The sequence below is a fragment of the Agelaius tricolor genome, unplaced genomic scaffold (assembly GCF_023055355.1).
Source record: "Agelaius tricolor isolate 1412-34295 unplaced genomic scaffold, bAgeTri1.0.p SCAF_9, whole genome shotgun sequence".
In the NCBI taxonomy this organism is placed as follows: Eukaryota; Metazoa; Chordata; class Aves; order Passeriformes; family Icteridae; genus Agelaius; species Agelaius tricolor.
In genome coordinates this window covers 479,302-494,408 of record NW_027269269.1, presented here as the reverse complement: position 1 = coordinate 494,408, position 15,107 = coordinate 479,302, and the positions used below count along the sequence as shown (strand labels likewise).

Genomic DNA, 15,107 nt, shown 5'->3' with positions numbered 1-15,107 from the left:
GCCCCGCTTCCTCCCTTCCCTCCCCGCCCGCCCCGTCTCACGCCCTGGCTCCCGCCCCCGGCGGCAGCTCTCCCCGATGGAACCGGCTGGGAAGGATGGAGACGGCAGCTTTGAGGTAATTATTAATGGCCGTGCCCACTGGGGCGGGAAGGGGGGGGGGCGCAAGGTGAGATAAGATGGGGCGGCGGGGAGGTGGGAGGCGGGAGCTGCTGTCGCGGAGCCCCGCCGGGAGCATGGCCCTCGCCGCGTCGCTGCTGCCACTGCTGCTGCTGCTGCTGTTGGGGCGGCCGGGGCTGGGGGCGCCGGGGCAGGGCGCGGGCACCTGGTCCCGCTTCGCCCGGCTGCCCTACCCGCAGGACCAGCTCTTCCTCCACGACACCTTCCCCGACGGCTTCCTCTGGGGCGCTGGCAGCGCCGCCTACCAGACGGAGGGCGGCTGGCGCCAGGGCGGCAAGGGCGCGTCCGTCTGGGACACCTTCGCCCACCGCCCGGCCACGCCGTCGGGGGCCGCCCCGCCGGGGCCCGTGGGCGGCGACGTGGCCAGCGACAGCTACAACAACCTGTTCCGCGACGTCGAGGCGCTGCGGCGCCTGGGGGTCTCGCACTACCGCTTCTCGCTGTCCTGGGCCCGGCTGCTGCCCAACGGCACGGCGCCGCCCAACCCCGCCGGGCTGGCGCACTACGGGCGGCTGCTGGCCCGCCTGCGGGAGCTGGGCGTCGAGCCCGTGGTCACCCTCTACCACTGGGACCTGCCGCAGGCCCTGCAGGACGCCTTCGGCGGCTGGGCCAGCCCCGTCCTGCCCGGGCTCTTCCGCGACTACGCCGAGCTGTGCTTCCGGCACTTCGGCGGGCAGGTGCGCTACTGGCTGACCATGGACAACCCGTACGTGGTGGCCTGGCACGGCTACGGCACGGGGCGGCTGCCGCCCGGCGTGCGGGGAGGCCCGCGCCTGGCCTACCTGGCCGCCCACCACCTGCTCCAGGTAAATGGCGCCAAGGGGCCCCGGCGGCTCCTCGGCCGTGCCAAGGTGCCGGGGCGCAGGCCGAGCTCAGCCCGCCCCACCGGCACACCTGTCCCCTGGTCCGACACTGGCATGGAACACAAATCCATGTGCCCGACAGAGTGCGGGCAGCAGACCTATAGGCAAAGAGGGAAAACTCATGGTGTAAGGCAGGAGCTTACTGAGCTACTTACACCAGCGACTGAGTTGGTGGAGAGTTAAAGAGCTCTGTTTTGCAGAAACGTCCATTTCTGCCTGCAGCAGTTCAGTTGCCATTCTGGGTGGGTGAGGGTCTGCAGACCCTGGACTGTGTCACTCCAGTGCTGCCTTTCTAAGGTGGAAATGCTTAATAAGACTATAAAGGGAATTAGTGTATTTGATAAAAAAAGCTCACTGAATTAATGGAGATGGTAGAGGTGGCCAATATGTCAAACAGACATTTTCTTGACAAAGTATGATGGTTTTTTGAGTGTGAATACTTTTTCGGGAAAGAGATCCTTAATTCCCCAGTTAGTCTTGTAAATGGCACTAGTAGTTTGCTATACTTAATTTTTCTTCTGTGTATCTCTATAGTGTAATTGTAGTATTTGCTAGGAGCAACCCGTGGGGATTTTCAGGGAGAATTAAGGAGAAGTGCGTATCCTTCCAATGACAGGAGAAAGGATTCCTAGCTGGAATGGGGTGCTCATTTAGGCATGATCTCTTGTACTTTAATATACATTTACATTTCTGCTAATGTCTGTCTGTTCAGCACACATTTACTGGCAAGAGTTGTATCCTAATGAGCATTGTGTATTAGATGTGGGCATGAAGAAAACATCCAATGCATGCCTTATTTGACCTTTTTCCACTTTTCTGTATTACTTCTGCAGTCTTTAATGCTACAAATAAGTCAGAGGGAAAATAGAGATGGAGAATATGTGGGTAAAATTTCAGGTTAATTTCCTCGTCCTGAAAACTTTAAGCTCTTCACATTTAGTTACCATGGTGTGTACTTGGCTGTGTTTCATGCTTGAGTATATCCTGCATCACCATAGTACCAGAGTCCCTCATAATCTCAAGCCTGTGCTTCTTCTCATAAAAACTTTGTGAAGGAAGATACTTTTCTATTTAATAAATGAGAACCTGAGGCACAGTTGGCTGCACCATATCAAAAGTGTAATTAAACCAGGAAGGTCTACCAATAGCTGCTTTAGTGACAAAACCGTAGTATTTAGTTTTGTTCCAGTGACTATCAGTCAGGGTTTGCACATGAGTGAACATTTCTTTTTATGCAGTGGAAGGCAGCAAGATACCACTTTTTTCCCCCCACATTTTATGAAAGAGGAGCAGAAACACAGATGCAGTTAAGAGCCAAAGTGGCCACTGGTTGTTAGTGCCCTTTTCCTGGCATGTGATCTTTGTAGCACATCGGTCAGTTACATTATACTTCCAGCTCTTCTACAAGTATATTCCCAGATCTCAAATCACCTGCAGAGAAAATCAGGAACATAGATTATGTGCAGAGGAGCTCACATCCCTGGCTTCTCCAGTAAGAGTCTTCATGGAGGCAGAGGTAGAGCCTAGCTCTTCAGCACAGAGAAGTGAACAGCTTTCATCTGTGTCTCCTTCTCCTTTTTACTTCTCTGTAGCGTATTAATATTAGACCTTTCAACTTGTGCAAGCAGTGAAGTAGGAGGAAGCTACATAGTATGGCTTGATATCCATATCAGGCTGTGCATTTGTCTAAGAAAAATTTGAAGTTTTACCAGTGATGGTAAAGAGGGAATTATGTTTCACATGGAAATTAAAGTGTCTTACATAAGTCTAGAGTGATTGACTTTGCAACTTGAATGTTGTTCTTTAATATGTGTTCTGTGGGTTGTATAGTTTTATAGGTGAGTTTGGTCATTATTTGGGAGCATGCACGTCTTTGGTTTGTATCAGAGGGGTGCACAGCAGAACTGCTTTATCACATAAGCTGCAGGATGTGTGCATCACTGGACAGTGTTGCTGGGAGATACAGTCCTCTTAGACCTACTGCAAAAATGTGGCTGAATCCTCTCATGCAAAGAAAACCCCCTTTCATTGTCTAACCTTTTGCTCCTTATGTCATAAGATCTGGCCCCTGGTTTCTTCTTAATCCTTTTTCCTTCTCTGTGCCATTCTTGTATTTTATTTTTTTTCCAGGGAAATGGAGTTTGCAGAACATGTTTGGTTTTTTTTGAAGTTAGAATTCGTTGTCATAATTGATTCTCAGCAAATATGCAGACTAGCTCTTCATATGCACGATTTCTGACTTTTTTCCCCCTTATTTACAATATGCAGGTAAAGCTGCTGCCTCCTAATTTATTTTACTGGATTCTAATTATGTTAAAAAGCAAAATAATTTCCTGTAAGTTCTTTAAAATTCAACAGATATAAATGTGGATTTGGGGCTTTGTTTTTCTGAGCGACTTATTTATTCTCTGAAGAAATAATCAAATAAGAGTTTGATTCAATTTAGGTTGTTCAATTCAGAGCTGGTGAAAACAGGGCAATGAAGTTTGATTTAAGTAATGATGTTTGAATTCAGCTTGAATGGATTTCATCATATTGTACTGAATTTTTTAATTGCCTCTCATTTTTCTGAACTTCCTTAAGTGAGTCATAACAGATGCTAAATTGACAGAGACACTTCTTTATAGACAGGACCAAATAAAAATAGTGTAAAAACCTTGTAAGGAAAAATTATTTTATTAATGCATTCTTGGTGTGCTCTTGAGGGAATGTTCATCAGTATTCAGTGAAAATTTCACCCTTTTTTAGTATTTCCACTGACACTTGTCGCTTTTGAGATGTCTAAGCCCTTCAGATGCGGTAATAAATGGAGGAAGCTGTTCATGTTTATTCACAAAATAAATGGAATGGATCAAGTATGTTTCATAAAAGTTGGCAATCTCTCAAGTCAACAGCCAGAAAATGTAATGCCAGCAATCTGTCATGTATATGATGCATCTCTTTTCTCCAAATAGGAGTTGAGAGAGGTCAGTGTATTATGTTCTGGTTTTTGCAAATGCGTTTTTTCATTAATGGTTCACAGTATGTTGTCTGAGTTGAACATACTTGGACTTACTCAGTATAAACAGCATTTGCAGAAACAGAAGAACACGTTGTTTCCCTGAAGAAGTGAGTGGAACTGCTGCCTGGAAACCAGTCACATAGCAACAGACTGATTTCTATTCCAAAACTCTTTCCAAAACAGAAGGTAAGTACTCTTTTGTTGACCTTCAGTGTTAAACCTAAGTGTCAGTAATTTCAGTGTAGGAGAGTGGTCTTTTCTTGGTGTGTATTGTTTATTTCAAAATTGAGACAGCCCTCAAACTTTCACTCAGTGCAAATGGAATGATTTGGGATTTTCCTGAAAGTAACATAGCTCATCATAGTTGTCAAGGCATACCTAATTTTTAGAAAAAAGGAGGAATACTGCTAAGTAATAGGTTTTTTTCCTGTTCTTGCTTTCTTAAAGCATAATTCAAAGAAGAACAAAGAAGAAACTGATTCTTACTTGGGTTTGAGTATTAGTTGGGTGGTATATGTTTGCACTAGTGATTATTCTACTCATTAATCATTGAATCAGGTTTCTTTCAAATACCAGATTTGACAAAGAAGTGCAGACAAACTGGTGCAAGTTCAGATCTGATGCTGCAGTTTCCTCTGCCAGTAGCTGCCAAAAGTTAGGCTATGTTCTCAAATTATATTAAAAGCTATAGCAAGTTATTTTTAAGTTTTAATCATGAAAAGGAAAAAAAATGCCATGAGTTTCATTTTAAAATGTGATAAACAGAGATGTTGGGTTTCAAGAATACTTGTTTTATTAAAATTAGGTCCAAAGATAGATTACATAACTTTGCTTTTGCCATTCCTACCTGATTCTGTACATGTTTGTGAAAGGATTGTTGTTTTCAAATATTCCATTGTAACAAACATTGTAACAAAACCAAAAAATTTTAGAGATTATAGGAAATCTTAGCAAAACTAAACAGGCAGGATCTGGAAAGATCACACTGGAGTGGCTGAAACTGAATGGAAGCAGAATTTGTTTGTTCTGTATGGAAGAAAACCAGGTCAAGCCTGTAGGTATGTTAAGTCCCACCTCAACTCTTTTGCTGTTCATTATGAGGATGGAGATTTCTTGAGAGTCTGTTCTTTGTGAGGTTTTTTAGTGCTTGGCTGTATAGCTGTGAATCTTGGTAAATTCCATTGGCAGCCCCAAATCTATGTTTTCATGTCTCATTTTAAGTGTCACCTGCCTGATTTCTAATCACTGTTGTAGCTGTTGCTGGAGGCACAGGTGATATTTCTATTTCCTGTCCAAGGTAGTCCAGTATGCTTCTTTTTTAAATAGCAGTTGTGTATGCTTCCTTTTCAAATAGCAGTTTTTCATGTTGGGCAGGGCTCTGCTCAGTTCTGGGAAGATAATAATTGCTGGTTAACAGCAGTTTGATGCAGATAGGGGTGTTTAGATTGGCAACATAGAACTCGCATCTGGTAAAATCTCACTGGATACATGAGTTTAAAGCTCCTTGATACTGTTCCATTTTGCATTTCTAAAGCCTCATAAGGTGTGAGATGTTCTTCGTTCTTCCCTTCAACCCCTCTCCTCAAGCAGAAGGGATTCTGTATTTGTTGTAGTTTTGGGGATTCCAAAATGAAGCTTGTGGTAGAGCTCATGTCACTCTGTATTCCTTTATGTTACAAGCTTTTCCAGTTTCCATTTCACCTTGTTTCTATGGTCAGTTTCCAGTACTTAAAGGGAGTTGATGGACATAATTCCTAGCTGTAATTGGGACCTGGAAAATAAAGCTAGTGAAACATCTATTGTAATTCAAGATAGTTCACCACTGTTTAGTGCCTGCATTTCCCTTTTGGCTGAAAGCTAGGAGCTCTTAGAGCTTTTTTCCTGTGATAGGTCTGGTGGAAACCTCTGTTCTGCAACCATCAGCAGGTTGGAAGTGCAGAGATTGTTCTTCCTTTTGAAAATGTTGTCTTCTTTAAAGAAGAAATGCTGTGCCATGTAAGAGGAGGTTGGCTCATACTGTACCCATCTTCTAGAAGGTCAAATTCTGATTCTCTTGCTGTGGTTGAAGTTGTGCTTAGCTTAGGTTTGTTCTCACACTTACTAACTAACAGCTTCTTCTTCCCAGTGTGCTCTGGGGAGCAAAATATTTTTCCTCCATCTTTCATTATTTCTTAAACCAGTTAGAAGCAGTAAATATGTCAATACAGCTGATGGCAATGTCAGCAAGCAGTGAGCATTAGGACAGGATGCAGGCATTTAATCTTAATGATTTTGGTTACTGTGATGCATATCCTTCTAACTTTGGGAGAAACAGGAAAGAGCAGATGTCTATGCAGACACATCTGTAGTTTGCTTAACTCCAGTTGAAGAGTCCTGTGGCTTTCAATTAGAAATTGGCAGAGTTCAAAGGCAGTTTGATAATCCTTGCAAATGAGTGTGTAATTTGTGTGTTTGGTTGTTGCTGATGAACAGATGAAATGCTGAACTTAATCTGAAGGTCAATGTTGGCAAAGTTGTAAAAAAGCCAAGAAACCAGCAATCAAAGGAGTCTGTATGTACAAACTTGTAGGTAAAGAAATGTCCACAGGAGAATTTCTTCTATTTTTTTTTTTAACAAGATGGTAAAAATAAAGAGGAGGAAATTACAAAGACAGGCTTCTGAAGAAGTAGAGGAGGTGACCTGTGCATACAAGGATGAGGCCTGGTTGAATGGGGCTTTGGGCAACCTGATGTACTGTGAGGTGTCCCTCCTGCCCACAGCATTGGGGTTGGAACTAGATGACTTTTAAGCTTCCTCCCAACCCAAGATATTCTGTGATTCTATGGCAGGTTTTAGCAATTAAAGGATGTGTGTTACCATTTTTAAATACTAAATAAAAACTACTCATGCTTGCTTATTTGCCTGCCAAAGTATATAGAAAAATATAGTCAAATCTGTGATTTTAGATTAAATCAGAAGAACGGAACAGAAGAATATGGTTGTAGACAAAATCTTAAGATCCTTAGGAAATTACTGAAATGAACATTGGACAGATCTCTGAAGGAGAAGGTGACTCATTGGATGTGACCATGAAAGAAGAGACTGGCTTCTGAAGAACCACTGAATTATTTCACATGAGAGAAGATGTGTCAGCAGAAAGAGAAGGTGAGTTATCAAGAAGGAAGAATAAGTACAAAAGGAGAAAGGGATAATTGGCCATGGCAAGAGACTGGAGCCTTTAGTAAAATGGGATGAGTAGCAGATAACGATAATAAAGAAGGGAAGGAATTAGACTCACACTGTTGCTCTCTGTAAATACTCCTGAACATAAGTATTAATGACAGGAAGAAAATTGAGAATTAAAAAGCATATGCTTACACACACAAAAGGATATAAATACAGTTAGATTGACTCTTAGAAGTCATGAATAGCTTTGGAAGAAAGCTGCTGGAATGGCCTTTCAGTATTAATGGTAGGAACAAAAATCTTATAAGACAGCTAGAGCAGTTTGGGAGAATAGACTTGATGCATTTGGTGGCAGTGGAGGTGACAGTAGCAGTAAACATGAAATCTTCCTCTTTGCTTTGCCGAATTCTTAACAGAATGATATAAGGCATGGTCTAAATCTTAGAACATCATTCAATGTAAAGAACAAAATACAGTCTATAGTAACGGTAAACATTTGTTTAGTCTGTCAGTGATGGCAGCTTCTGGCTTTCTGTAGTTTCAGCTCTAATCTGAGAGCACAAAACTCTCATAAGAAGCCTGGCCTGTTAAGTTTTGGTGTGTATCCCTGGAGATTTGTCAGGGAGGATCCTTTGAGATTCACACTGGAATAAGAAAAAGGGCTTTGAGAATATATGGATTTGGCCACATTGAAGCCCATTTGTGTTGCTTCATCTTTATGTATGTTTAGTTTGAGAAGAGATAGACTTCTGTATTATGAAAAATTGCAAAAGTTTAAAGCTTAATTTTGTTTTGATTCTAAAAAAACCCCAACCCATATTCTAAATTCTCCCAGTTATTGAAATCTTTACAGATGCTGTTTACAACAGTTGATAAAGGAACAGTTGATATAGGGACTGGGACCACAAGTGGTTCCAGTGTCACCTGACAGCTGGATCTCTGTGACATCTGGAAATGTGAATCTGGCATGATGGAAAGCACAGGGGCTTTTGCCCGTCTCAGCATCTGGCCAGCCTGGGGAGTGCTGCAAGACACCCTGCAACACAATTTTCAGCAATGGGGGGAGCTGACAGGGGACCATGCCAGGGGACTGTCACTTCAGTCTGCACAGTTTGTTTCTTGCACATTAGCTCTCATGCTGACAGCTAAGATTGGATTTTTGTTTTCAGTCACAGCTCTAAAGAAGCTGAATGGTTCAAAATTGGCTGGGGGAGACTATCCTACTATGGAAATGCCTTGCAATTTTGTGAGTCCAAAAGTCAACCCAAGGTATCCTTTCATAGGTTTATCAGTTTAATTCTCTTACTAAGGGCTAGAAAATGTTTGTACCACTGGGATTATATTTTACAAGATATTTGCTTTACAGTTGGGAAGACAGTAGCATCTGTTTTGATCCTGCTCCTAGGAAAGTTGCATGGGGGAAGGGGACAGACTTGTAGCTGCTGGTCACACATTCTGGTAAGAGTTCACAGTGATTTTCCAATGCCTTTTCTCAGTCAGCTTTTTTCATGTTCTCTTGAATATGTAGTAGCTCCACTAGATCAGTTGTTTTTCAGAGCTGAGGGCAAAGTTTACTCTGTTTGTTTGTTTAACTTCCAGCATTTTAAGAAATGAAATAATTTTTTTGCTGCAGGCATGGAACTGTTGAACATAGTTATTGATTAATCAGTCTAATTGTGGTTCCTCAGATATATATGGAAATGGTAGAATTATGCAGCATGTCTTTTCTTTAGAGAAAGTAGGTTGGAAAAATACTGCATTGTCAGCTTGGTGATTTTTTTATGAAAATTTATTTTGTAAGTAAGAACATATTGCTTAAAAATCAATTGAACAAATCTGACCTTATGGTTGAAAAGAAAGTTCAGCTGACACCTGGCTGTACAGTGGTGACACGCTTGACATGCTCTTTGTAACACACTTAATTCATTTGTTTTCCTGTGACAGTGCAGTGTTAGCTTGGGTACAAATGATGCTTGCAGAGAGAACGATCACCACACCAGTTGACCAGTTATGTATGCCCTCAGGAGGCAAAATCCAAGCCAAAAAGAGTTGTAACAAAACACGGGGATGATAGGAAGAAAGAATATTGGGAAAACAGGATGAGGATCTGGTGAGATTAGGGGGTGACTGGCCAAGAGTGGGAATGCAGGAGCTGAGTTTATGAGGCAATACTCCATTTTCATGTGTGTATTTAGCATTAAAAATTAAAATCAGCATGAAATGAGATGGCCTGGAGGCCTCAAGGGTGAGTTGTATTTTCCCTGTTTCATTTTTTTAAATAAATGTTGTATGAATTATTTTGAGGAAGCTGACTGGTGGTTTACAGAGATCACAGACCGTGCTTCACAAGGATGGGGCTCCTTCAAAGTCTGTCGTGGCTTATGGTGTCCACTTGCTGTCCCCATGTTGCCACCAGCACTGGGAGTGGGGGACACCATGAGTAACCTGCTAAAGAAAGGAAGGATGATACATTAGATCTGGGTTTCTCAAAGGAGCTTAAGGAAAACAAGTTTCCCTTTAGCTTTTTGGGGAACCCTGTCACTTTTAGGCAGCTAAATAAATTAGCAAATTGAGTAGATGCATTCCTCTAATCTTGAGGAAAATGTGCATTCCCATATTCAAACAGCATCTTTGTGTATGAAATGCAAGACCTTGGAAATACACTGAAGGAGCTCTTGAACTCAGTTTTTCATCGTGCTTCCCTTGCCAGCTATGAATATGTCTCTTGTTTTGAAAGAGAATATTGGGGTATATCATGCAGGGAACAGAGCTGCAGGAATATGATTCAAATGCAGTTTTGCATCTTAATTGTCTGCTTGGTGGAAAAAATAATCCCTTTTTCTTCATAACCCCCTGTCATTTCATCTAGCTCATTCTAATCTTCCTAATACCTCCCAAATTCACAAGTAATATAATGTCATTAGAGCAAGTCAGAAAAATCTAAAACCTTTGAAGCTGGAATTTGCTGATTCATTGAAACTAAAATATTTGAGAGACTTCAGTTTTCTAGAAAAAGTTGTGAACTAGGGGAAATAAATACAAATCATTTTATTTTGCTGTAGAAATTTTTGGTTTTCCCTTTTAATGTGATACTGAAAAAATTCATTTTGATGTAGTGAGTCAGTCAGTCATTTCACACTCTGCCTTCTGTATTCTTTCACTGGATGAGTGCCCACTGCTTCAAATTGGGTCAGTTTACCCTTGTGAAATTGCTGTTTAACCTGGTGCGATATGACTGACTTATTGAAGCTGGAGATTGATGCTTTTTATTCTTTGATGAAAGAAATAAAATGGAGCTGTCAGGACAGAATTCTTGCACTGTAGAGGTTATTCCATGTCTCATATTTGTAGTGGGCTGCTTGTGCTACTTTTGTGTGAAACTGTAATTATTCAGTCATTTATCCAGCTCCTCTTTCCTATTTCTGGTAAAAAGAAAAGTGGTAATTGAAGGAGGCAGTTGCTTAAAAGGGGGAAAAATTCTAATAATAGCAGCATCAATTTGGCACAGTCATTCTGATTCTTAGAACCAGCAAAGTGTAGCACAGGGAAGTTCAGAAACAGCCTTTTTCCATAGCTCAGCTTAAGATAATGAAATAGAGACCACTTCAAAATTGGTTGGTGGTGAAATGGTTATAGCAAGAGCATTGTAAGAGTAAGCCATAAAAGGCAGGAACCCTAAATCACACACCAGTGAGATCTCACTTTACCCAAGCTGGACTCTTCTGGAGAGTAATGTTTCCTGTGTTACTGGTAATTTGGAATAGATTTGTAGAAACCAGAGGGGGTGGGCATTGGTCTGGTTTATATTGATGCTGGCCTGTAGGAGCTGCTTTTGTTGACTTGTGGTCAGGAAAGAATTTAAATTGTCAAGGAACAGTGTTGTTTATTGTTAGGCCTCTTTTTTCCCTTTCTCTGTGCCGTGGCCAGGCTCCCACTAAAAAATTTATTTTACCTAAATAATTTGCCTTCTGTTGCAAGGGTTTAGGATTGTGATGATATCTCTGCTTTTCCTGATTTATTCCTGTGGCTTGCTATGACATCTGGAGCATTTGGCATGGTTTTTTTGTGTTAAATATCTTAGAATTGGCTTTTTGGCTCATAATGTTATGAACATAGAATAACAAAGTCATGGGATGGTTTGTGTTGGAAGGAGCTGGAAAGATCATCTAGTTCCAAATGCCCTGTCATGATGTGACATCCCACCCTCAAGGGGGAGGGAACACCCAAGAGTTATGGATGCTTCTGGTTGAAAAGGAGTGATAAAAATCAGAGGGTCCACAGCTTATCTTCTAGACTTGTGCACATGGGAAGGGACACCTTCGACCAGATCAGGTTGCTCAAAGCCCTGCCCAGCCTGACCTTGATCAAAGGAATGGCACATCCACAGCTTTTCTGGGCAACCCATTCCACTGCCTCACCACCTTCAAATTTCTCCTGAATATCCAATCTATGTGTTCCCTCTTTCAGGTTAAAGCCATTTCCCCTTGTCTAATGCCCTTGTGCAAAGTCCCTCTCCAGCTTTCTTGTAGGCCCCCTTTAAGCCCTGGAAGGTGCTATGAAGGGAGCCTTCACTTCTCCAGGAGGGAGCATATAATAGCCATTAATGTGTAGCGTTTGAGGCTAGAGGCTTGCTGCAATATTGCAGACAACTAAGCTTGGTGATTCCTGAATCTCTTATTTTTTGCTTTGGAAGTGTTCAGTTTGAGTGAGTGCTCCTGGGAAATACGTTTGTACGGACGAAGTGAGTATGGAAGACTGAACAACAAAGAGAGTGAGGATTAAGAAGGGGTCAAATGTACATTGGAGCAGCACATTCCCAATATGGGAAAGGTCCTGGAGGGTCTGGAAAGAGCTGTGGGACACTAGCATTTTGTAGATCCAAGATCACATAGAAATGCCTGAGTGAGCTATTTGAGTGTCATGGGGCAGAAAATTATACTGGGAGGTATACAGAGACAAGGCAGTTAATTGGTATGTGAAAAACATAGTTTATTTTTTACCAAAATAAACTGTCAGAGAGAGGCTTGCTGTGACACAAACACTGACACTGGACATAAAATACAAACAGTAGCAGTGACAAGCTGCCAGGCAGAGTCAGTTTTTTTTTTGGTTACATAATAAAGTAGTTCTAGATTTTTGAGTGACTGGTGCAAGCAGCTGAAGATTTTTCTCTGAAGCACCTTGTTCTGGAACTGCTTCAATGATAATGAGATGGGCTGGACACCTGCTGTAGTTACTCTTCTATTTTTCTTGTACAAGTATAAGAAAATAGTACATTCTCAGTCCCCACATTATGTTTGTGGTAAGATTAATTGTCAACCCCACTCCTGAATAATTCAGTGTTGTTTTGTGCAGTAACTATGCAGAAGGTTTGGAAGCACCATCCCAGAGCATTTTGTGTCTCAAAGTCTTCAAAAACTAGAATACATAGAGAAGACATACATACATATACATATATATATATATACACACACATAAAAATATATATGTTTATGTAGGCAGTGGGTGTCATTCTGGAGTGTGGCCAATGAAAGCATAGTTCTGCACCAGAGGAATGACACTGCTGATGTAAATGGTAAAAAAAAATGTTTTGCAGCCGTATTACATTATTGCAACTGTAGCATAACATGGTAGTTCGGATACAGCTAAATACCTGTTCTAAGTGAAAAAACTGTCTTTTGTTTTGTTGACTATGAAATGGATGGTTTAACTGAAGAGTAGTCTGGCAGATATGCAAGTAATTTTTTTAATCCCTTTGTGTCATCCAGATTGAGAACAGAGGAGAATATGCAAGGAAGACCAGTCTGCCTAACCAAGGCTGGATATGGCCCATACAGAATGATTTGTTTTGGTGTTGGTTGGCCACCAGCTCTCAAGCTGGGTTTCATGGGGCTCATAGGAGAGCTGGGTGGAGATCAGAGCCTGCAGAGTCCCTGCGCTCATCTTCATGTATCCGGTACAGCATGGAAATGATTTGTGGGTATAGCTGGGACAGTCTTCAACCTGCAAAGATTATCAGTAGCAAATGGTACTTATCCAATGGCTGAAAACACAGTGTTAAAGTACCCAGAGTTCACCACCCTCAGCTACAGTTGTCAGCAGCAGGACATTTTGCTACTTTTGAGCGAGGCTGTGGTATGGAAAATTACTCCTCCCACAGTTTAGAAGCGTCATCATTGTGCTGGTCTTCCAGGCAGTGTTTGCATCAGCTCTGAGACACAGTTTGGCATCTGCTTGGCCTTGCAATAGTTGGCTTTCCAGTAACCATTATGAAATGTTGTTTAGCATAAAGATACTTCTTTTAAGTGGTTTGGCAGCAATCCCAGTGATCCCAGAGGGAAGAGCAGCTAGGACTTGTTCTCCAGCTCTGAGGCGGCTGTCCACTGGGCTGACCAGGGTGGAGCTGTATGTACTTTGGCTCTGGCTCTGCACCACAGCTAGCGAGTAAAGACGTGGACTACGTTGTCCTTGGCTGCCTGCAATCCTTTTGCATAGGGCTATGTAATGTGAAGTGATGGGCCAGCAGCTCCAGGGTTGTGCAGCAGCTCTCTGTGAGGGCTTGTGATGGTGGAGAGGGAGGTGTGCAATGCATGGGCTTTGCTATTAGATGCAGTAGAGCCATCTCCCTTGAAGACTGTGGAAGTAAATGCAGGGGATAGTAATCATGGTTGAGGTAATTTTAGGATGTGTTCACCAGGGAAACCTATGTTTGAGCTTGCCACCCTAGGTTCCTTTTCTAGGTAATGGAGAGTAGTGAGCATGGTATCTCTTGTTCTATGACCAAAAAATACAATAATTGCCCCATTTCCATCTGTGGGGTATAGGTAAACCTGTGGTGACAAACTCAAGCCCAGACTTTTTGTAGACAGACTTTTACCTTTAGTCTAATTAGAATGTGGAGAGGTTGAGTAGATGATGGAGGAGGGGAATACTGAGAGGCTCAAGAATTTGCTTGAGGTGCTTTCAGTTCCTGTGACTTCTTAGAGGGTGAGCTTTGACATATGGTCTGGATCAAATGCAAATTTTGCCTGAGTCTCCCCTACTTCAGGCATGTGGTATCTCCTGCATATCTGTGGGGAAGACCTAGATCACATACTCTCCCCTGGTTTTCCTGGGTAGGGGGCCAAGTCATTCTTCTGACCCAGGAAAGCAGCTGATGTTCCCCCCAGCAAGGGTGGTCCGTAGCACGTGTTTGGTCCTGTAAAGCCAGAACAGGCAAATAGCCATGGTGTCCCATGTAAGATGTCATGGGCATGGAGTAGCCCCATCCTGCAGCTCTTCATTCCTTTTTCCCAGTTATCTGCTGCTGACCCACTCTGGCTGCTGGAGGCATTTTGTGCTTTTTCGAAAATACAAAGAGAGAGGTCCTTGCAAAATACTGTTTAAACATATAAAACCCCCAAACAAACAAACAAAACTTCTTTAAAATATCACAGTCTTTTTACCAGTAGTTGGAACTGAAATGCAAATACAAACATATACTAGTTGCCACCGTCTCCTTCTGTCTGGAAACAGAAGATGTCTCTCCTTTAGGAGCCCCATTATTTTCTGCAAGGACTTTACTGAACCCCACATCAAGTAATGGAATAGGTATTTACTAGCTATGCTAAGGAGAAAATGTAAAAATGTGCAACCAATCTTAAAAATAAATAAAACCTCATTATTTTAAAACAAAACACAGATATCTTCCAGTCACATAAGAAAAAGTAGAACAAGGAAAGACATACAACCATCAGGTAGTGGGGAAAAAGAGAGTTAAAAAAAAATTACATTTCTAAAACGCTTTTTGTCAGATCTGTCAGGAAAAGTGATCATGTTGAGCACTGGGACTCATAGACAGGAAAGGTTAATGAGAGTGAGGATTAGATAAATGTTGGTAACTGCAGGTGCAATGAACATA

General features: G+C 42.2%; 1 protein-coding gene across 2 annotated transcripts in view; it reads left to right on the top strand.

Annotated features, from left to right (window-relative positions):
- The first annotated feature begins 176 nt into the window (after positions 1–176).
- Positions 177–15,107, top strand: part of KL (klotho) — a 49,098-nt gene continuing 34,167 nt past the window's right edge. Inside the window, exon 1 of one of the 2 annotated variants that reach the window (XM_071433940.1) lies at positions 177–983. In XM_071433940.1, coding sequence (XP_071290041.1) covers positions 177–983 — 807 coding nt within the window. The remainder of the gene's footprint in view (positions 984–15,107) is intronic. The other variant, XM_071433941.1, reaches the window with a different exon arrangement.